Source organism: Anopheles coustani, chromosome 3 (assembly GCF_943734705.1).
Source record: "Anopheles coustani chromosome 3, idAnoCousDA_361_x.2, whole genome shotgun sequence".
Lineage (NCBI taxonomy): Eukaryota > Metazoa > Arthropoda > Insecta > Diptera > Culicidae > Anopheles > Anopheles coustani.
In genome coordinates this window covers 16,911,953-16,934,967 of record NC_071288.1, presented here as the reverse complement: position 1 = coordinate 16,934,967, position 23,015 = coordinate 16,911,953, and the positions used below count along the sequence as shown (strand labels likewise).

The 23,015-nt window shown below is 46.5% G+C and overlaps 2 protein-coding genes across 6 annotated transcripts in view; both read left to right on the top strand.

The window, feature by feature from the left end:
* LOC131259656 (protein roadkill) overlaps nt 1-18,877 on the top strand; it is a 68,186-nt gene extending 49,309 nt beyond the window's left edge. For 4 of the 5 annotated variants that reach the window (XM_058261200.1, XM_058261196.1, XM_058261198.1 and 1 more), the window contains 5 exons: nt 16,337-16,458; nt 17,652-17,931; nt 18,009-18,186; nt 18,263-18,584; nt 18,730-18,877. In XM_058261200.1, coding sequence (XP_058117183.1) covers nt 16,337-16,458; nt 17,652-17,931; nt 18,009-18,186; nt 18,263-18,584; nt 18,730-18,877 — 1,050 coding nt within the window. The remainder of the gene's footprint in view (nt 1-16,336; nt 16,459-17,651; nt 17,932-18,008; nt 18,187-18,262; nt 18,585-18,729) is intronic. The other variant, XM_058261199.1, reaches the window with a different exon arrangement.
* Nucleotides 18,878-18,883: 6 nt separating this feature from the next.
* Nucleotides 18,884-21,544, top strand: LOC131259655 (uncharacterized protein DDB_G0271670-like). The gene has a single exon (XM_058261195.1). It carries the CDS (start codon nt 18,884-18,886, stop codon nt 20,222-20,224), a length of 1,341 nt encoding a protein of 446 aa, XP_058117178.1. The 3' UTR covers nt 20,225-21,544.
* The last annotated feature ends 1,471 nt before the right edge of the window (nt 21,545-23,015 follow it).

Below are 23,015 nucleotides of genomic sequence, written 5' to 3'. Positions count from 1 at the left end.
AAGCTAAAAAGATTGTTTGCAGTGACGTTTTACAGGTGATGATCTTTTTCGAAGTTTGAAGAACATGATGATTATTCTCATATAGCTTACTCACATACACATCCAATGTAGTGTGGCCTCTGTATTCTGGTGTACTTTTAGGCAGCATCCTTCCATTCGTCCGCTCATACTTTGGGAAAATAAAGTGACAAAATAAAACGGCCAAGAAGCGAATGCCTTTGGCCGGTGGTGGTTGTGCGCTGTCTGCATACAGTTCATTAACCCAACCGAACCGTCTCTCTCTCTCTCTCTCCCCCCCTCGATACATTCCTGACGAACCCGACCGACCATATCATAAGTTTTAGCATAGAATGGCACCGGAATGTGAGGGAAGCGAAAATTGGGGAGAAAACCAATGACTCTGGAATATGAAAGCGGGGAGGCGGCGTACGCGCAACAAGCAAGTGGAAGTGACTGGTGGTGAGATGTTGTCTGCCCGAGGAACGTGTTGTTTTTTTCCTCCCTTATTGCTCCACGCAAACCGCAATTCGGACGTCAGCAACCGATAGATATTCTGGTGCGTCTTCGGATCGTTTCGAAGACGGTGCTGGTTTGCCTCTGGCGTGAGAAAAGTATCCAAGCGAGGGAGCGAATGTGTTTGCACTTGCTGTTTCCGCTACCTTTTTGGAAGCGAGGAACAGTTCGCGGAGGTCTATGAACCAACGTTTTTTTGTTGGTGGGAGTTGGTTTTAGGGTGTGTTCCTACCCAGACAGAACTCTCCTCAGGTTGTCGTTTTCCTCGCTTGGTCGATCAAATTTCGATGGAGGAGTACGGCTAGTACTGGTTCTTAATCCACTTTTCAATATGTGGCTTGTTTGTAAAGTTGTTAAAAATGAAACGAGTCACCCGTGTGTGTGGGGGCCCACTTCCAAAAGGGTTGGAGGGTTTCCAATGCCTTCTGAAAAGTCCCTGGCCCGGGAATACAGGAGAAGAGAAGAAGGAACAACCCCGACCAGAGCTCATGGACATTGTGCTCTCCCGGACTCCCTTCGCATGCTTTTTCTTTGCTGTTTGCCTCTTGGGGCCACAAGACGTTTGACTCCTCAACAAGCTCCTCAAACGCCCCAGGAATGACTCAAGAAACAAAAAAAGAAAAAGGAAGACACCGAGAGAGGCAGAGAGAGCGAGAATGGAAAAGCGAAACAAGGAGAGAGAGAAAGTTGTGGAAGCGCGAGAGAGATCATCGCGGTCGTCACTTTCAAGGCCGAAAGGTTCTTGAACCACCACCGAGCAGCAGCAGCCAGCGCCATCGTCGTTCGTTCCTCGGCGGCTCGCGGATTCTCCTGCCATATCGGTGGAACGGTGGCCATCGTCGTCGACGTCAGGCGCACGATGGTGCTTCTTGGTGCCCCGGGACAACGCACCCGAGGAGGGACAATTTCGTGTTTCATTGGGCTTCCATTTTCTTTGGCGTGGCTCTCGCGTCCCTAGTCGAGGCAAGAAGATGGTGGCTTGCGAACGAAGGGAAATGATGTTGATGTTGCTCAGGTGTGATAAACTCCACTAAATGATGATGATGATGATGATGACGGTGGGGTCGACACGTTGGAGGTTGTTGTTCGTTGGCAAAACCGTCAATCGATATCCCTCAGTCAATGTCCCCGCGAAACGATTCCCTTTTGTGACCTGTTTTTTTTTGCGTTTGGTAGAACATCTAATGTGCAATGTAATCTATAATCATTTGTGGGAAAAACTTTGCCTCTTTTTACACGGTCGATTGCAAAGCTGCAAGAGGCTCCCGGACGTTTCCGGTGTGTCTTTTCCCTCCTGCCAGTGATTGATTAGCCTGTTTTGGGGCGATTATCAAGAATATTTCGTCTTTGTCGAACGCCACGACCTTCATTAAATAACGATTAGGGTGCAGGCAAAGGGGGGAAGGCTGATCGTGACGGGAGATTTCGCGATTTACATTTTTTAAGTGCTCCCGTTTTGTTAATGATTGTTTACTAAACGAGCACCGCAGAAAAAGTTCATAGAAAATCTTATAATTGTATAATCACCAATGCAAAGGAAATTGATCATATCGAAACGTTGAAAATCCCTTGAGCTTTTTCGTTTCGTTTGCCCGTGACTTTTTCCCACTCGCAACTAATGTTTCGTCTCGAAGGACATATTTCGCACTTCGATCGAAGGATTTGCTCAAAGACACACGGTCCACCCGCGGCGCACCCCCATCCTCTCGCCTCACGGTTATCGGATGATTGGTTGGTTTTCGCGTGAGCGTTTACGCGAATTTCCAACTTTTGTGCCGTGACGAATTTTCCCTCCGTCGACGAGAACCCCAGGAGAAGATGAAGAATCGAACGCGCGCGCGAAGGTGATTAACCGCCGGCCAAGCCGCGTCGAAGTCGTGGCGGAAGTCGCGAGGCATGGATGGGTTTTGAGTTGTCTGCGGTGTCTCTCTGCTGCTACACTTCTTGCCTTGAAGGAGTCGAATCACCCAAAAACTCGTGCGCCAGCTATAGAGACGACGGGACCTTGTCGAAAAAAAAATATACACACACACACATACAGACTATCGAATGAATAATCGGTTGTCCTTCGAACGAAAAAGCCGAAAAATAAACTCCATAATGCTTTTATATCTAGCTCTCCGAAGGCTTTTGTCTAGTCTGGCAATGGGGATTGGCTGGCAGAAGGGCAAGACAACGCCACAACACCAACACGAGCTGAGGAACACACCTTTAATACCGGAATCGTCTCCTTTGAATCTTCTTTTCATTTTGCGGCGTCTAGACGGAGGAAACGGAACACCCGAGGCTGGATAGCGAAATGAAGAATAAAGAATGTAATTAGGAAAAACGACCGTTAGGCGTCGAAAAGATGTCCAATAGACACGCTTGGTTGGTTTGATGTCTGGCCTGACTCATGTCTATGCAGATACATTATTGTGTGCACATGCCTCGAAGCTCGCCGTTTTACCGATACTCGTATGTCAGGATTTCGTTTTCGTTTGCTTGACAAATTATGAACTACTATTATACCCCGGCGAAGAAGCCTCTGAGGTGTGTGTGTCCTCAGTCCTCTACCGACGCCGGCAACCGTCGAAGGTTACTGCGGCAGGCATTATGTAATGGGCATCATGTCCTTCAACTTACTTTATCGATCCGTCCATGCTTTCCCTAACCCGAACGTCGTCCCCCATGTGGAAAACATGGTCGTAACTAAGTTGTGGTTGCATATTATTACTATCGATTTGCTCCCATTACTCCTAAACGGCTTTCAATATCTCCAGGAGTGTGTAAAATTGTAATAGAATTAGTCCATTGGACATCGACCTATGTTAAAGTCGGTGAGTTGTTATTACTCCACGTAAAGGGTGAAAAAGGTTCATTGCTCGTGAGGCCATTTCTCTCTCTTCATCTCCATCTTCCATTCCAGAAGTTCTATGAGTTCATGGAGCCAGACCGAGAAAAAGCCCCGAGACACGGAGTTCATGGCCACCGTTTTAGAGGCCGCTGTATATTGTTTCGGGGTCGATACGGAAAAAAGGCTTCTTTCCGTCGGGAAATTATTGGACCAAATAATTGAAGTGAAGAAAATGGAAAGCTGTTCTTTAACTCGAGCAACAGGATGTGGTAACCTCCTGATGAAGCCTCAAAAAAGCATCTTCCGTTTTTTGGTCAAGTTTTTGTGTGGATCACATGTGTTTCTCCTCGCATCACATATGGTGCGTACTGAGTTTGATGAGACTCATCCAACCTCTTGCGAAGTATGGCGAGTTACAGAATCACATTAGATGTTGAAGATACACAGGACAAACGTGAAAGAGTAATGTCATCAGGTTATTGACCATCGATATGGCGGGTGATGGAAAAAATATTCTTGACCAAACCAAGAAAAGAATCTTCAAGCGCAAAAGAAGTCGACCATGGATTGGGTGTTAAAGCAACAAACAGAAGAAAAAAGGTAAAAGAAAGTTCTTGCCATGCTGGACGGAAAAAAATGCTGGTATTTCGTACGTTGCTTGTGTTGTCCCCGCTAGTCTGTGGAAGTTCGAGCATTTCATTCGCCTCTCAGCGGGAGCACAACCAATCCCCCACAGCGTCGTCGACCTGTGTTGGCGTTTCCCTTCCACATGTTACCAAAGTGTCAAAATGAGGGGTTTTTTTTCCTCCAGATGGCCCCATCGGCGTCAATTTCTGGTTCTCACCTCACTTCTTTAACGTTTTCGTTGTACCATGCGTTGTTCTTGAAGGCGGCTGCCCAAAACCATCGGCGATGATGTCGGTGAACTCGAAATCGTCGGTCGGAATTATTCAAAGTAACAGCGTCAATATTATTGTGGTGGTGTGTCTTCATACAAAACAAGAAGATGGAAGTGTATCGCTGGAGAGATCGCAAGATTCTCTGTCGATGGCGCAAGTTCTTGTGCATTCCTTAGGGCAGAGTCGTCGAGTTCGTAAAAGCCAAGCAACGAAAACGCCTCTCCGATATCGCCTACACAACAACGACGCCTGACTGCGAAGAATAATAATCCTCCACTTGTGGAAGTTGGTAATCCTCTTTGCGACCATTTCTGCAATGTCAACTCTTGTTGGAAGGTCAACGGAAAGGTGACGTTTTCTGCTTAGACTTACTTTCTTATTGGAAAAAGTAGTCTCAAACATTCCTGCCTATAATTTATTGTATTTTCTGTCGTAAATGTTTAGCACACAATAACATCCATAGGCAGATCGGCGGCGGAGAAGCTCGTATTTTATTTTCCTATAAACTTATTAGTTTCCAACGCCCATTCTCATCAGCATCAGCCACCATCATCATTATCATCTCCGCTAATGGGTGTCTGGCGTTAGTCGGTCGAGAGCGGTTGACTTCTCGTGTGTGTGGATCGTGTGGTTGTTGTTGCTCCTCCTCATGCTGTTCGCTCGTTCGATTGTGGCTTTCGTGAACTGATATGAACCGCAACTGTAGGTGGGTTGAGGGTTGTTGCTGTAGTACTACTACCACCCTTGGGATGTGGTGCGCGAGTTCAAGGTCAGATAGTTCTGAGAGCGCTAACTCAAACACACACACACAATGTTTCTCTTTCTCTCTCTATATCTTGAATATGTGAGCCAGAGAAAGCTGTTATGAATGGAACTTGTGTTGCTTTAAATTGATTACCTTATTCATCGACGGGTGGTTGATAAATGTTTGAAAACACGGATGATGTTGTTTTCCTCGGGGTTTAGTTGTAGGAAGACCTAGAAAGTATTGTTTTCTTGGTTAATTCTCGATTGTGCTTTGAGTACAAAAACTATTCGACCGATGTTGATATCGACTCGATCAGTTTCAACAGTGCATTTCAAAAGTTGTAGACATGATTTATGGACTGTCTTATAACATACCGCATCGCGTATGTGTGGAGAGTGAACTGAATGGAAAAGCGTACCGTTTCCACCCGGACCGGTACGCGCTTTTGATGGTGGAAAATGTGGATGTCTGAGCGCACCTCTCGAATGGGCAACGAACTTTTCACACTCGACGGACACGCTGCTTTCCTCCACGTCCCCCAACAAAATATGGTGAGAGAGGGAGGGGGGACGATTATCTATATCCACAGCTTCTTCCGCAACGATCAGCTTCTCCTCCTCCTCCTCCACGATGTGTACCTTCTCCTTCGGTGCGCCCGGAGATGGTTCTAAGGCACATCGTCTGGGAAAGAAGAAGCGTGTTGTTGTGCACCGAGCAGGAGCCGTACAGGTCTTTGAAGGTCATCGATCTCTTGATTTATTTCTTCGCCTCGGCGTAAGGTGGTGAGAGGCAGTGAAAGGGTTCATTTGGAATACTTTTTCCACGCCCTCCCGTCCACTGCAAACGGGTGGTGCTGTGCGCTTCCAAGCCCAAGACGATCGCGCTAAGGGGGCCGCATCGAGGCGTGACCGAAAAGGAAGTGGCAAGTTTCATCTATCGCCCCGGTGCGAACGGTATGAATTTATTCTCCCGATCCTTCACCAGGGGGTCACCACGTTCGTTCACTTTTCTCTAATCCACCAACCTCCTGCCTCCTCCCTGTTCCTTTTTAGATTTTCCAACCCAATAGGGGGAGGAAGTATTAAACCTTGGAGGCACAAGAATAGACACAACGTGTAACATGCTCGGTGGCTTAAGTTTTTTCCTCCATTTTCTTCGCGAAACGATCACGTGCGATCTTGTGCAGAGAAAGGGTGAAGTGGAAGGGGAGGAAAATCTGCGCGATCAGAATACTTATAAGCCTTTTCCACAGCCGTGCAATGACCTGCCCGTCCGCGTCGGTACGTTGTGACGATTTTCTTTTACCTTTCTATGCGTGATTCTGTTCTTGTTCGCAAAGCCGATGACCGCTACTTCTAGCTTCCTTTTGGCTTCAGTTTTGATCAACAAGTGGATAAAAGATGTAAGAATCCATTACTTCGGTTGGTGAACTCATAGTTGATGATATATGTATTGCTTTCCATTATCAATTCATCTTTTCACCGTACGGTATATTATGACGATTGATACAGTTAAATATCAGAGAGAGTAACGCAAGAAACCCGTTTACGTCCTTCGATAAGATCGTTTCGATACTCGGGCACTTTTCCGGTACAAGTGTGATGGAAAATTCACGCCTCGAATCGATTACATTATGTTGCGAATCGATATATCATAAAAACTTTGACTGTTTCCGTTTCATTTGAGATGTTTATCAAGATTTTCTTTTTTGTGTATCGCCCTTTGTCGCAAACGATCGAACGAACGTCCGGAAGTGGTGTGTAGCATGCGATTTTCTTTGCTGTACACAGTGTTAAACAAGCCAAAGAAAACTCCACTCATGAAATTATGCTCCAAACAACATCGTTGTGTTGGGAAAAAAAGTGTGGCGGAGCGTTAAACATAAGTCCGCAAGTTCACTCCTGTGCGCTTTTTTTCGCTTGACGATCTTTCCTTCTCCTTCGATGGGGGGGAAGAAGCAAGAGCGGTATGCTATGTTGCCTCCAATTATGCTCCGGTTCCGGCCGATCTTGCATGGATGCCGTGTGCCGGTCGATGGTTGAGTTTTTCCTCTTCACTTACGCTTTTTTCCTCCCCATTTGCCTTCCTTCGCTTCGGCTTCGTTTACTTTCTAACGAAATTACGCCACAGGTAAAAGTGGTGTGTGCGATTACTGGTGGCGGTGGTGGTGGTGGGTATGGTGATGATGATGATGATGATGAAAAGCGCACCAAACGCTCACTCACCCCTCACCCCCTTCCTTAATAGAGAAGGGTTTTTTGGTTTCCCGCCCGAAGAAAGAGAGAGAGAGAAAATAAAACAAGACAACAAGAGATAATTAATCGACAGGGGCCTCCTTCCGGAAAAAAACGGGAAGGAGGTGGAAAGGGCGAAAGTTAAATTCCAGGCGTGCGTTTTCCCTTCGTATCAAAACGTGTGCGCGAATCCGGATTGGGTTTATTTCCGGTGTAATGGAACCAGGCCTAAGAAGAGGAAAAAGGAATCGGACAAGATAAAGTATGAACAGCAATGCAAGACACTATGCCTCTTTTTAAGGGTGGATTCCATTGGTCCACCTTTTCTCCTGTCACGGGGGGAACCAGATTATGCTCCAGAGGATCACTTTCCACCCTGTGGAAAAAGGCATCAAGTGTGTTGGGAGAAGGGAGAAAGAGAGTGCGCCCGTTTGCGTTTTTTGTTGTGTGTTATGTAAAAGAAAAAAGGAAAGTAACCTCGGATAGATTCATCAAAGCTTCCTTTCCGACCATTTCATGAGTCGCCGCGTTTCTTTTTTCCACCCTCCCTCCCCTTGTACGATGGTTGAGTGAAAAATATAAAAGGCGCACAAAGGTGTCATCCAAAACGAGTGACACAAAATGTGGGACAAAATTACAGACAAAATAGCAATTCGAAGCATGGATTATGCATGTTTGTGCCCTGGGGGAGAAAGTACAGATGGTGATAACTCTCACCCCCTCCCTGTTTGAATCGAGTGAGTTTTTGTATCCTCTGTGTGTGTGTGTGTTTCTGTGTAGGGGTTTTGTTTTCCTTTAAATGTTGTGTAAAAGGGTGAATGCATTCAACGACGACATTGAACAAATGAATGCAAAGCGAGCATCATCCCTCCATCCTCCATCCCACGCGTCGCATATTTTCTTCTTTGGTGGCGAAATTGTGAAAACCGTTTGCCTCGGTGAGGAAGGGAGAGAAAGGAAGGAAGTGAGACGAGCACGAGGGGGAAAGGGGAGGAAGGTATATGCAAAGATCCACCTCCGCCTCCACGTCCCATTGTGTGTGCTGCATATTACTGCATGATGCGTCAACATATGCGCGAGCATAAAAGCGCGTGAAAGTGAGCGAATCGGAAGCGAAACGAAAGTACGTAAAATGTTCGATAGCGCGAGTTTTGTTGGGGGGTAAATATGTAAACGTTTCTTTGCGGCGTGCCATTTTAGTTTCCATAGTATTTCCAAACCCCCCTATAGCCTTACGCCTTGATATTTTTTATGATGGAACAACATTTTTCCAATGCTTCTTTTTTGAATTCCGTTCTAAGCGTTCCAATGGTTCAACTACTTTCATACGTGTCTGTAACCCGGTGACTGCCATGTCACCCAAAAATGGGTGACAGCAGCAACTAGTTCTAAAAAGTTTTTGACCCGTGAATAAATGAAAATGCAACATAAAAATTATGGTTATATTAAAAATAAGTTATTTAGGAAGCTAAGTTTTTGCTTGGTCTTCGAAAACCATCGTTTTAACAAATATTATAAACACATTTTTATTAAAATGATTGTACTAAAAATTGTGCTAAAAACGCTTGGTACGCAACGTGTCCAGCCCACTTTTTTAATGTATCTAATGGTACGCTAAACCTACAGCGTATAATTCATAACCTTCCGGATGATATGGTTAGAATATAGAAACAATAAAAGGTTTTCACAAAGCTGTTATGATCGATAGAATACCCAATATATGTTTTTATTTCCGGCAAGTTGTCAAGAGTCTTATATGATCATTTTCTTCGCTTGTACTAAATTGTACTAAATTTAAATTGAGCTGAATCCACCCGATTCTTTCACGCTTTATGGTTGATGGTTCACTGGGTAGTGCGAGCCGATGGAAATTGGTGATGGACAACCCTTCCCCCTTTCCATCATTTCACTTCCTGAATGACGATAATGATGGCCCGGTAATGTAGGGACGTAAATTCTGTACGTCTGTGCCTTTCTCTTCAACTGCTCCGAGGGCCCGCAGTACTGCACAGTCGGTGTCGGCCATCGCACGACTCTCACTTTCATCCGAAAATGGGGGAATTAAGTGGAATCCCCAGCGACACTGCTGCTGGGCTGACGTTTGAACTGGTCGCCATGGGTCACCCACCATCACCACCACCCATCCACAGCATCTCGCCATCGCGTCGGTGATCAGTTCCTCTTGTGTGTTTATTTAAATCTGAAATAATCAAAAATAATCATCGTTCCCTTGCCGGCGCGCGGGGGGTTGATCACGGGGGCGGAGATAGTTCACTTACTTTCTTCCACCCTTTGTGTGTGTCTGTGTTTGTGTATAGTACAACATACACTCACTCGCGCTGCCCTGCAGCATTTCACTCGAATGATTTGTTCCGGTTTGTTGCCGCCATGCTGTTGCTGCTTCTGTAGCCCTCCATCTCTCTTTCTGCTTGCGTCCGTCCATCCGTCCGGTGGTATCCGTCATTGATCGGAGGGAAAATGAAGCCAAACGAGAGCGAAAGTGAATTGGAGACGAAGGAAAAAAAAAGATCCAACCCGAAGCCCCCAACACAAAACGAAACGGTTGGAAAAAATGGAAAAAAGTAAATGATGAAAAATGCGCAAACCTTCTCTCAAACACAACACCACATTCACTTTCTTCTTCGTCTTGGACTTTCAATTTTGGTGGAGTTGTGCTGTCGTCTGGGTCGATCCGTGGTGGCTCTCCCCTCTCGGAGATGATGATCTATGTTGCACTCCAAACCTTTCTACCGGGCGACACTTTGCCGCATGTAAATTAAACGGTGGAAACCCTTTCCCTTGGGTGGGGAAGATGTTAAACATTTCCATCGTTCAAAGTAGAGGGCATTCAATTTTCCACCCACATGCATTTCTTTTTTTGTCGTTAAGAAAGAAAACGCTTTCAGAGTGGGGAAACGAGGAAGTTGGTGCTTTGGTGTCGGAAAATTTCTTCACAGCTTTTAGTTTTGGAGATTGAAAGCCGTCAATGTGTGACATCGATTTCGTGTTACACAATATCGGGTTTCAACACTGCCTCGCGTTAGGTTCGATTAGAGAAAAAGGAAAAATCAAAACTGCAGCACCCTAATCAGTTACATAATACTAACCGAGTGTTCACTTCCGTTTCTTGTAGTCGATTTGTTATCCACTTTAAAATTCTCTTTTGTTAGGCTCATCTCGAGCCAAGAACAAATCGTCTAAGAAGTGTAAAACACCATACACACTTCGAATTATGTTCGCCAAGATCTTCCATTTGTTTTCCAAACCAAGTCCCACTCCCTGTGAAAAGGTGTTGGTGTTGCTTTGTACGATAATTACGCAAAGGGCTTCGGGAGCCTTAATAGGATTTTTATTTGCACCTGGTTGTTAATTTTCACACCATATGAGTGGAAGTGAAGCAGCCCATGCCGCCGGGGTATGTGTGTTGTTTCCCGCCTCGGAACAGAGCCCGCCGATAACTGTTGCTTGCGCGGTCCGTTTGATGTTTTTCCTCTCATATTTGCTTCGGTTTTTAACTCCACTCGTGGCATTTCAATTTAAACGTGTCTCAAACAAAGAATTGCCTTTCCAAAATATCGTTGATGGAAACCATTTTTAGGCTAGGTTCCATCGCATTATAGAATTTTATTTTGAGCACAGAGTTGTCAACTTTACACAATAGAAAAACAGATTTTTTATGTTTTGTGAAATGTTTAAATACCAGGATTTGTAAGAGTTATGTAAACATTTTTTATATTTCAATTGATTTTTGGTTTATCGATGTCTTGTTTCTTTATTGAAGGAGTGTGAGAGATCACTGGCAAGTGAGCCTTTTATTCCTTAACACGTTGACTGCCATGGCTATTATTTTTGATAGCTAGAAGTCATTAGTTCTAAAAAATGTTTGCCCCAGAAATGAATGAAAATACAATATAAAAATTATAGTAATATTTAATATCATTTCTTTGAAAAGCTAAGTCTTTGCTTAGCCCTCAAAATCCGTAGAATAATAAATGTTATAAACTCATTTTATTAAAAAAGAGTGTACTAAAAAAGTGTGCTAAAAACACTTGACAGTCAACGTGTTAATGATGATCCTTTTTTCATCTTTGGATTGGTACCTCTCGTGCGTTACTTATTCCGATCAGCATTAGTTTGCGGGCAATTAATAAATCCTTGCCTTTTTAATCAATCCATTCCATTTTCAAATCCTCCTCCTCCTCCTCCTCCTCCTTGACTTTTCGTGAGTCATAATATGGCGACACCAATTGAACGACTGGCTTTCCCCATTCGGCCCATGGTTCGTGTACTTTTTTTTTTGCAATTTGAAAGTGTACTTTATGATCCCGTCAAGCCGAGGAAGATTTTAATCATTCGTTTGTTTGTAAATCGATGATGCGAGGGTGGTGGTGATCTTTTTTTTACCACCCATTGCTTTAGTCGTCCCTTCTCCTCGAGGTGTTACTGTTACGATCGCGCTTTTCACTGCATTGATCACCAACCAGCGTTGGGAGAACGATCGTGAACGATCGAAACACGACCCTTTTGCGGAGCGTGAAACATAGCAGAAAAAAAGGCCTTAAAAATCGCCGGGCAACTGAGCCGGGCGATCATTCCCCACATCTCTCCCTCCCAATGGATTTGAGCGTAGGGCAAAACGGCGGGGTTGGAAGAAAGGAAGCGCAGTAGTGGCGCCGGCCTAAGAGAGCGCCATTTCCCCCGGAAACACGTTTTTAACCTTTTCTTTCCCTCTCTCCAGCTATCGGCGGCTGCATTTCTCCTCTTACGTAATAGTGGATGCCCCGTGCGCGTAAATGTGGCTGCTTTTGGTGTGAGGCAAGCGAAAGAAAGCAGACATTTAACTCTTTCCGTATTTTCGCTTCTTTTTTGTCTCCTGCGCTCCTCGTTCCTGGACGAAACAAACATTTCGTGGGTTTGGATGTGGAAGGGTCAGTTTGTTTTTTCCCTTTCCATCCTTTTTTTTCTGCGAAAGAGGCCAGTTTCTTTTCCATTTTCAGTGCCATACTAAGATGGTACAGCATGGGCTTACCCGAATCGTTTTTAAAATTTAGGTCGACTTCCATAATCTAAAATTTAGGCCGGAACCATTTCTTGTCTGAAGACATTCCGCGGGAAGAAATATTTCCTCTTTTCGTTACGTTTCGTCCAATGCAATTTCCATTACTTCTTACACAAAACAAAAAAATCCTTATTTCCCAAAAAAATTAGATGAAACCGATCGTGCTTAATCGACTTAAACTTTTCTGTCTGGGATATATTAGAGAGAGGGGCTACGTTTTCTCTTCCATCCGCCAAATTACCCAGTGGAAAAACAGAGGGATTTTCTCCTCCATCGCTCAGCCCACCCTTCTACACCTACCCTTGGAACCCTCTTCCTCCTCCTCGACCGGCATGTTGGTGAGGTAACAAGTGATGGCATTTGTTTGGTTTTGTGTTGTGGGGGTGCGTCGTGTGAAAGTAAAAGTTCACAATCGGCGTCGTACACTCACACATTCACACAAACCACATGTCTTTATATCTCTCACTCGTACTTTCTTTTGAGACTTTTTCTCTCCCTTTGTCCCCTCCTCCCCCTTCGCCTTGGTGGAAACCATTTTCCAACGGAGGGTGAAAGTGAAAGAGAGAAAACGAACGATACACAACAGTGGTCCGAGGAGAGGAGGAGAAGATCTGGTATGGGAAATTGGCGGAGGGGCGGACGATCGTATGCGGTAACACTCTGGGCGCTTGTGGTGCCGTGATGAAAGCAAAGCAATAGTAAAGACGACCCACACACACACACATACACACAGACGTACCGGTTGCTGGTGGTTTTTCGTGGTGGTGGAAGGGAGCGCTGTTGTGTTGCTCCTTCCAAAGACCACGAGACGACGCGCCTTGATTGCCTCAGGTAACGGCGTGTTGTGGAGCCTTCTTACAGCACCAACTCTCTCTCCGGAAAGCAACAGAGGGAAGCAACGAGGCGCCACCAGCCTAACCGGCCCGAGCCGAGGAAGGAGAGAGTCAGTCCAGTCGGAGGTCGCGCGAAAGAAAGGTGTCTGTCTCATCCTTTTCGTTGGTGGTTTGCGCGCGAGTAGAAAACCGCGGGCACGCGCGGTTTGCGCATGCTACGGATCTTTTGCGTGTGTTTCTGTGTGGCTGTGTGTGGTTGATCGAACATGCTCTCTCCTTGGGTTTGGCTGGCGCTGGACGGTTTCTGCGCGCTTAGTGAGTAAAGATCCGCGCAACGGTGCGCACGCGAGACACGGACCGGACGGTTGCTGCCAAGAGAAGGGCGCGCGTGTTTAGTTTTAATCCTGTCCTGTGAAAAATTGCACAACCGATGCGCATCCGGTGTGTGTGATCCCTGTTAAGTACCTGTGCCTTGTTTTTGGCTATACCACTCCCACCCCCCCGTGTACCGTGTTGAAAGCGTATCCATGAGTTTTGTGCATTTATAAATCGGTGTCAACCGCCAATCCTCTTGTCCTGTGATTGTTTTAAAATATTGCAACGTACTCCTAGTGTTGATTTTAATGATTCCACCAAGCAACGGTCTGCATGTGTTCATTTTTTAAACCATTAGAATAAGGCTACCAACCGTTACAGAGTCGTTACACCCGTTCGTTGTGTTCTTGCACCTGAATTGCCTACATCTAGGCGTTTGTGTGTGAAGTTTAAAGATAAAGCCCCGACCGTGTTCGTTTCTACGTTTTATCGCGTGAAGTAAAGTGGTGTATCCTTGTCCCCGCGTTGTGCGTTACCGTGTGCTTAATCCCAGGAGGAAAGGGAGTGAAAAAAGTGGCCACATAATCCGTACGAAATGGAAAGCAAGTGTGTGGAAACGGCGACCACAACCATGCGGACGAGAACGATCGCGATCGCGACGACGCCGGCCGCCGGCGGTGGTACCACGACCTCCTCGTTCATAGTGCCTCCCGCCTCCCCACCACCACCCCGTCGGCCGATCCTTACCGCCACGTATATGGCCACCACGACCATTCCCAAACCCGGTGAAACCATCGATCGAGGTGGAGGAGAAGGAGGAGGAGGAGGAGGAGGAAGAGAATCCGATCACCCGGAAGATTATCCTTGCTCCTCGACGGTGTCGCCTTCGTCCTCCTCTGCCATCTGCTCGCCGACACACATCAGTCACCACCAACAGCAGCACCATAATCTGCCCTCGAGTACGACGCCAGCGAAGGGCGCACTAGTTTCCGCAGTTCCTGCCATCAGCGGCGCGACCACCACCACCCCCGTTACCACCACCGTCGTGGGGACAGCCGACAGCGACCCGACCGAAACCGACGATGACCTCGAGGAGAGAAAATACGTGTTCAAAATGAAGCTTAACTACTGCAACATCTACCTGGTGACGACCAGCTATCGAAAGGAAAGGCCCTCCTCCCAAACCTTGTGCCATTTTCACTTTCCTTTTTCTTTTCTTCCATCGATGAGGGGCGTGGGGACGGGGATCCCTTTCCTATGGGGTTCGTGCGTGCGTGCGTGCCTTCCTTCAAAAGGTGTCTTGCTCTCCCAGAGCACGTGTTTATTTCTGTTATGTTACGACGCGCGTCGTTCAGGAGGCAGAAAAGAAAATCCTTTTTTTGGTATCTCCGAAGATCGCGGCTTAAAGTGGGTTTTTCTTCTTTCTCCTTCCTCCTGTGACTGTCATCACTTTCTTGGAGGGCGCCCTACGATGCCGCGCTACTCCGCCAATGCACTCTCTACTTTTACATAATCACCTAAACCGCCACCTTTTCCTTCGGAGGAGTCGCCCCTTGGACGCCGCTTCCCCTGCTTTCTTTGCACGACGATCGTGTTTTCTGTTGCCCGCTCCTCCCTCCGCACCACCGCGCATCATCCAGATTTTGCACGCTGGGAGATACCGCTGGAGATAATATGGCCATGGCGCGCACCCGTGTACTCTCTGACATTATTTCCGTCTGTCTCCGGGGGGGGGGGGTTCTTTTCTTCGTCTTCTTCGGCGCCTTCGCTGCCTCTCACCCACACGATCGATCACACGCGTGGCCTCCAAGACGAGCGTCGCGGGGTGGCCCCACTTTTCTTCCGTGAGTGAGTGAGCGAGTTTCTTTTTTCTCCACTCCTTTCGCTTTTTTTCTGGTATTATTTTCTGTTTGATTCGCGGGGCCGTCTGTAGACTTTCTTCGTTTTCTTACCGCTGGTCGCTGCTGCCACTGTTTGGGTGCACGTTTTCTCCATTTTTGCCTTTCCCGGCGAAGCTCTCGGCGTTTGTTGTGGTGGGGGAGATGTTGAAGAGCGGTGTGGGTGGGTTTGGGGTGGCATGACGAAGACGGGACGGCGGCGAGATCGGTCCAGACGGACGAATTAAAATATATATGGTGTGTTACCTAACAGCAGCAGCAACGCCACCAACACAAATGGCTTCTTCTGGCCACGGATCGGGTTGGAGAAATTGCGGCAAAAGAAACGAAAGCGGCCTGGGAAAGATAGGAAAGCAAAACAACAAAAAAAGAGAGATACACACGGCGGCGACGGCGGCGGGTGGCGTTCGGAAGTGTTGCATAGCGAAAATGCAAAATTATTTTCAACAAAACGAAAAAAAAACAAACTCGAAAAAACACATGGATTGGAATGGAAATATGAAACTTCCTTTCACGCCTTTTTGCCGCCCGCGTCCGGCCCATGCCAACGTCGTCGATTGCGACCACTGTGCGTTTGCTTCCTACTTTCTTTCCCGTGCGCTAAAACACTCTCTCTCTCAAACGGTGGCATATTTTTGTTTTTTTTTTGTGTAAAGAAGGAGAAGGGCGTTAAGTCGCGGAGTTACTTGTTGTGGGTGGATGGGTACGTGTTTTTTCCCGTTTCAAATGAAACTTTCCTTGGGATAAGGAAAAACTTTATTATTTTCCAGAAAGGAATTAAAAGTAAGCGGGCATGGTTAAATGTCATCATTGAACCTATTTTAAACTAATTAAACCAGATTTGAAGGCATTGCGTATTTGTCAGGGGCAAAACTGAATATCCTCGAATGTATTGTCTTCTCATTGCATTGGTTCTAAAGTTCCCTTTAAAAAAATATCCAAGTATCGTCCTTCGCACATTTTTAATAATATTTTTCTCCTTCTCCCCGTATCACCAACAGGTCAAAGTGGTCAAATTCAGCTACATGTGGACCATAAACAACTTCAGCTTCTGCCGGGAAGAGATGGGCGAAGTGCTGAAATCCTCCACATTCTCCGCAGGTGCTAATGACAAATTAAAATGGTGAGTTTATTGCGGAGTCGCAGATGCACATGTTTCCTTTATGATTATCTCCATTTCACACTCAATAAAGAATCGATTTTGTTTTGGATGGAAAGTGCACTCACTTGTCGGTTGATGCAAGTTTCCACCGATCCGTTAACACACCGGGGATGTGTTTCTCCGTGGGGTGCTCCTTTGAACATCTGTCTGTTCCGGTTATGTATCGCTTTCATCTCACCTTTTCGCCGAATGATATTCCATTTGGTGATTATGAAATCATCGATCCTTTTTATTTCCCGGCGATCGACATACACACACACACACACTCACAACTCATGCGAGGAAACGATATTGGCCATTGATCGATCGAACGGCACGAAACCACCGAAAAACCTGCATCCGTTTCCTTTACCACCTTGGGGAGGTTGTTTCTTGTTCGTATGAGCTTTCCTCAAATTGACCCCCGGTCAAATCCAGTCCTGGCTCCTCTAGCGCTCGCTACTTTTTGGGGGCTCGCTGCCTTGTTGTCCGTCCGTCTGTTGGGTGAATCGATCCTTTCACCGGGCCAAATTTCACCGGGCAGATCCGCAAAGAAAGTACGCCACACCAACCCGCGCGCTACGGCGCTCTCTTACGCTCTGCGAACCACATTTTGATTTCCGTGTAGAAAGTACAAAGGTTATGTGATGCCTTTTTTACCCGTTGTGCGCGCCCGTGTGTGCGCCGTGCCTGAAACCCTTGTGGTAGGATAATAAAAAGTTACAGAGGGTACAGTTACATTGTTTGCGGTGACCATTTTGGGGCAGATTTTTCGGTGGTAAATAATTGGTTATCCCCCATACGAATGCAGCGGGGACGGGGTGGACGTTTTCGTGGGCTGGTTCCTCCTACCTTCACTTTCCCGGTGGTTTCGTAAATTGAAACCCGTGTGAAGAGCTAAATTCATTGTTCGTTTTACCCATTGACTTTTGCGTATTTAAAAAATGCGCATGAATGCGAAACGAGAAATTGAGGAAACGTGAAGTGATTTCAATGAATCAGGAATCAGTTTTAGCATAAGCAAAACATACGAACGGACGAAAATCGCAAATCCTTCCATTATTCGTATTACCCCTGAATGTATGCAAAATAACACGCACTTATGGTCGGTTCCAATAATAAATCGATATCTAACAACATTTTCCCATTCCCTAACCATTTCTACTCTCCAACAGGTGCTTGCGCGTCAACCCAAAGGGTCTAGACGAGGAAAGCAAAGACTATCTCTCCCTCTACCTGCTTCTGGTGTCCTGCAACAAGTCGGAGGTGCGGGCAAAGTTCAAATTTTCCATCCTCAACGCCAAACGGGAGGAGACGAAGGCGATGGAGTCGCAGCGGGCGTACCGGTTTGTGCAGGGCAAGGACTGGGGCTTCAAGAAGTTCATCCGGCGGGACTTTCTGCTGGACGAGGCGAACGGGCTGCTGCCCGAGGACAAACTCACGATATTCTGCGAGGTAATTTAATTGTTGTGACGAAACTCGTTTTAATTTTTTTAACGCCCTGGATTTTTTGTTTGTTTGTTTTGCTACAGGTCAGCGTGGTGGCCGATAGTGTGAACATTTCCGGCCAAAGCAACATCATTCAATTCAAAGTGCCAGAATGCAAGCTGTCCGAGGATCTGGGGACGCTGTTCGACAACGAAAAGTTCAGCGACGTCACGCTGGCGGTCGGTGGTCGGGAGTTCCAGGTGCACAAAGCAATCCTAGCCGGTAAGTCGGTCATACATGTCACCTTCCTCGGATGGGTCATCTTATCCACCACCTTCCCCACCCCTTCTTCCCGCAGCACGCAGTCCTGTGTTTGCGGCAATGTTTGAGCACGAGATGGAGGAGCGAAAGCAGAACCGGGTCGCCATCACCGACGTGGACCACGAAGTATTAAAGGAGATGCTGCGGTTTATCTACACGGGGAAGGCGCCGAATCTGGACAAGATGGCGGACGACCTACTGGCGGCGGCGGACAAGTACGCCCTGGACAAGCTGAAGGTGATGTGCGAGGAAGCGCTCTGTGTTAATCTGTCGGTCGAAACGGCGGCCGAGACGCTGATCCTGGCCGATCTGCACAGTGCCGATCAGCTTAAGGCGCAAACGATAGACTTCATCAACACGTAAGTGGCATTTCGACTCGTTTGATAATTTTACCGTTCTCACGCAGAACAACGTGTTGCTACGTTATCCTTATCCGTTTCCTTTAACGCAATATTCAAATGTGTCTTTTTCTCTCTTGCTCCTACTTTTTCTTTCGCGCTTCAGCAGTCATGCGACCGACGTTGTGGAAACGGTCGGCTGGAAGAACATGGTGTCCACGCATCCGCACCTGCTGAACGAGGCGTACCGAGCACTCGCGACGCAACAGATACCACCGATCGGCCCACCGCGCAAACGGGTGAAGATGAGCTGAAATAAAATGTTGACATCCGTAAATGCCGTGATGTCAACATCGCCGTCACCACCGTCGTCGTCGTCACCAGCAGCAGCAGCAGTAGCAGCATTAGTAGTCCCAACCCCACTTCCCTCGCCCTACGCAACAACAACGACCCAACCACCGTCATCAGTATCGTCCTCGTCGTCCACGGCGGTTGCAGCAACATCGTCGTCGTCCTCAACAGCATCGGCAGCACCGGCACTTGCAGCAGCACTTCTACTGGCTGGCTCATCATCTCCATCGACTTTGCAGCAACAGGGAGGATCGCAAGACATCGCTACACCATCGTCGTCCCCTTCGTTGCCACTTGCGTTGTCCCTCTCGCCCTCACCACCGACCCTGGTACAATCGTCAACGGTGGCCGCGAGTGCTTCGTCGTCCCTGTTGATCAATCATCTCACGAGCAACAGTAAACCATCTTTATCATCATCTTCTTCGTCTTCGTCACTCGGTGGTAGTGTTCCGCAACAGCAGGAGTCGCCACCAAAAATAGCTGGAGAAAAGCAACACGAGTCCCCGCTGGTCGTGGTAGCCGCAGCAGCTGCAGCCGCCACTGGTAGTTCCCCGAGAAAGGCAAAGATAACTTTATCGTCCTCTCCGGCGCCACCCGCGAATGAAGTAGCCGCTTCCGTGGCCGCTGGTGGGCCGATCGTGAACGTAGTGAACGATATTGCAGCTGGACTGGCGAATGCAGTTGCCGCTGCCGTTGCCGATGCCGTCACCGTGGCCACGATTGGAAGGAATCTGAACCAGCAGCAGCAGCAGCAGCAGCAACATCGTCACCATCAACAACACGGCAGCAACAACAGCAACTCGTACTCGCAACTGCGCCAACAGCTGGAAATGGGAACCGCCGCCGTGGGTGGTGGAGGAAACGCTACCACCAATTCCGTAACGCCAAAGCATTGGCCCACCACCGGTGGAGGACAGCAAGCAGCCCAACAGCAGCAGCATAGTCATCTGAAGCTATTTCTCAACGGTGGAGTAGTAGGAGGAGGTAGTGCTGCCGGTGCTGGTGGGAACCCCGGTGGTTTCCAGAGGCAACAGCAGCCAACGGCAGCACAACATCATCACCACCATCACCATCATCACCATCACGTCCATGCCCAGCTCCGCCGGCAGATGTTGGCCTCGTCGTCCTCCTCCTCCTCCTCCGCTGTGTCATCCACTCCGACGTCGTCGTCATCATCCAGCGTCGTCGCTGTTGGAGGAAGTGCTGGCAACGAGCCCCACAACACCAACAACAACCAAAACGGAGGACGAATGATCATGCGTAACGGTGCATCCGCCGCGGGCGACGCAAACCACCCGAACCGTTGGTAGGGAGGGCGGAAGGGAGAGAGAGACGCACGATGCGAGTTTACCCGTGAACAATCATCATCGCCAAAGGGGAAGTTTTTTTGTTTTTGTTTTTCGATTCGATCTCGAAGTTCCACCACATGGCGATCCTTTCGAGCGTAGCAAATACCCACACACTCACGCACTCCTAGCTAGTTGGGAGAAAATGGTACACATTAGATAGGGTGTGGTGGATCTTCCGTCGTTGAGTATTGCTTGCTTGCTTCCCATCAACGATATCAAGAACAAGAAAGGAGAATCACGAAGAAGGACGTCGTTAGCATCTCAGCATCATCGTGTTTAATTACACATCATGTAACTCTAGTGGAACGTGTAGTAGTGGTAACAAAAAAGTAGTAGTTAGAAGTGTAGCAGCAGTACAAGAAGCTTCGGCTTCTTCTCTCCGTTCAATTTCATCCCCCATTGATCCGCAACTCGTTCAACACACACACAGCATCAGTAAAAACACTCAGTCATTCTATTTAGTGGAACCTGACCTCCCTTTAGACAACAGATTAGAGGCGAAAGATAGATCATCGATCGTCGTTGTTGTCGTTGTTGTTGTTGTTGTTGGTATGTTGTACGACAGGAAACATTCAACGAGAATTCCCCCCCGAAACTAAAAGGCGTCATCCTTTGCCGATTTGCCTCCCTCTACTCTCTCTCTTTCGCTCCCTCGTTCTCTCCCTCTCTCACTTTCTCTAAATGGTTTTTGATAAGCGTTCCTTACATTTGTTTTTGATTCTTATTTTTATAAATTTTTATGTTGTATCCGTTGCTTGGTCATCTAAAAGTTGATAAATGCACGCTGCTGCTTCTTGGATGTAAACAAAAAGAGTACGTGCAGAGAAAAGCAAGCGATGACCGTCTTGGTCGTTTTTTTTCCGTTTTCTTTGATGGCTCGTTCATTTCTTCCTTGATCGCAGCAAGCAAAGACACTCACTGCCCGTTCGGGTGAAGTGTTCAAGCGAGATAAAACGCATCAAACAGGAGCACCACAGAGAGAGGGGGAGAGAAAGAGAGATAGAGAGAAACCAATGCGTTAAACATAATTTATGCAATGTGATATTTTTTTTCGTCGTCTGTACGTGTTAGCTAATATTAATTAATTAGTAATATGACAAAGTGTGTGGAATTCGGTCGAGCGTAACTCGTGGGAAAGATGATGATGTTTTTAGATACGCAGGAATACGCAACGGTACGGAATATGAATATGCAGAATGAATGAAGCAAACAGGCGATAAAAAAAAAGGAAGGAAGCGGGGAGGATAATAATTGATAATCACAGGACAATTAGCAGCGAGCGATGACGAGGGGAGAGGAGAAATTACGGACGGAAATCGGAATGCGATACGGGGTGTGGAACAAAGAGTTTGAGTTAGAAGTGGTAGAATGGTAGAAAAGATCACCATAAAGATGATATGATGCGCAATGAAATGGCACGAAGTGCCGGAAAAGGGTTGTTGCGGGAGGGAGCATGCAAAATAGGAAAGGCCAATCTCAAATGAATGATTATTATAACCTGTTTAAAGGTCGATTCTTTGGATGGCCATAGGGGAAGTGAAAAGCATAAATAATAAGAAACAGTTCTGTAGGTTGGTGACACGACACGATTTGGTGGAAGAAAACATTTGGATATGGAACCGGAGGAAAATCTGTTGGAAAAGAAAAAAGTTTAGATCTATCAAAGATCTTTTTTCGATGATTTTTTTTTGTAGTTGGATATTGTTTTTCCACTTACATTTCTTTGGAAACTCTCTCTCTCTCCATCCTCTGGGTTCATTTAACAGAGGAATTTCAATTGTTTTGGCCGGTTCCTTGTTTAGTTGTTTGGATGTTTTTGCAAAGTTTCCTACATTCCTGAAAATGTGGTTTTGCTCATATCATTTTCTAAACATGTTTATCATTGAATTGATTATTTGGAAATGGGAGAGGAGAGAATTTTGTTTTTGTAAAGCCGGGAAAACTACCCGAAGGTGGAGGACACACCCGACCGATTGATGGATTGGCCGGTTGGTGGGGTAGTCCTAGCTCTTCTCGTGCGCTCCAAGAAGACGCGAAGAAGAAGTAAAAACTGGGAAAGGGGGAGATGGAATTCCTTGTGGGCACGAATCAACTTGTACATTTTCTGCGCGTCCCATTTTTTGATCCTCTTATTATTAATTTTTTTTTTTCGTTCTATTCATTACTTTTATTCATTAACGATTTTAGGGTTTAGTTGTTCATAGGAAGTTTTGCACGATACACACAGAACACAGAATTACACACAAACACGCACACCGACTCCGATGCGTGTCGGGTGTGTGTGTGTGCGTGTGGACATCGTTTTGTTCGTTTTTTGTTTTTAATTAAAACAACAACTTTATTGTACGAATGTGAGAAAAAAAGATATGAAATTGAAGGTAAAATAGAGTAGTAGTAATAGCATCAACAAACAAGAAAACGAGAAAATGATAATAAAAAAGTGTGAAATGAGGAAGAGAAGGTTGAACTCGCGGGGAGATGTAAAAGGAAGAAAAAACAAACGTTTTTGTTTTGTTTGTTTTCAATGTAATACACACAAATGAAATAAAGTAAAAACAAATGAAAAAAAAGGAAAACAATACATGTGCATGCATGATGAAGGTAAACTTATAGAGCGTTAAGGAAGCGGGAGTAGAGATGGAAAAGAAAAAACGGAGAAAATCGATGGAAATTCTGGGGTTTGCGGGTGGGTGTTTGTAGAGAGGTGTTTCGGGAAGAGAAAAATTTGGAAAGCGAGCCGCCCCCCCGAAAG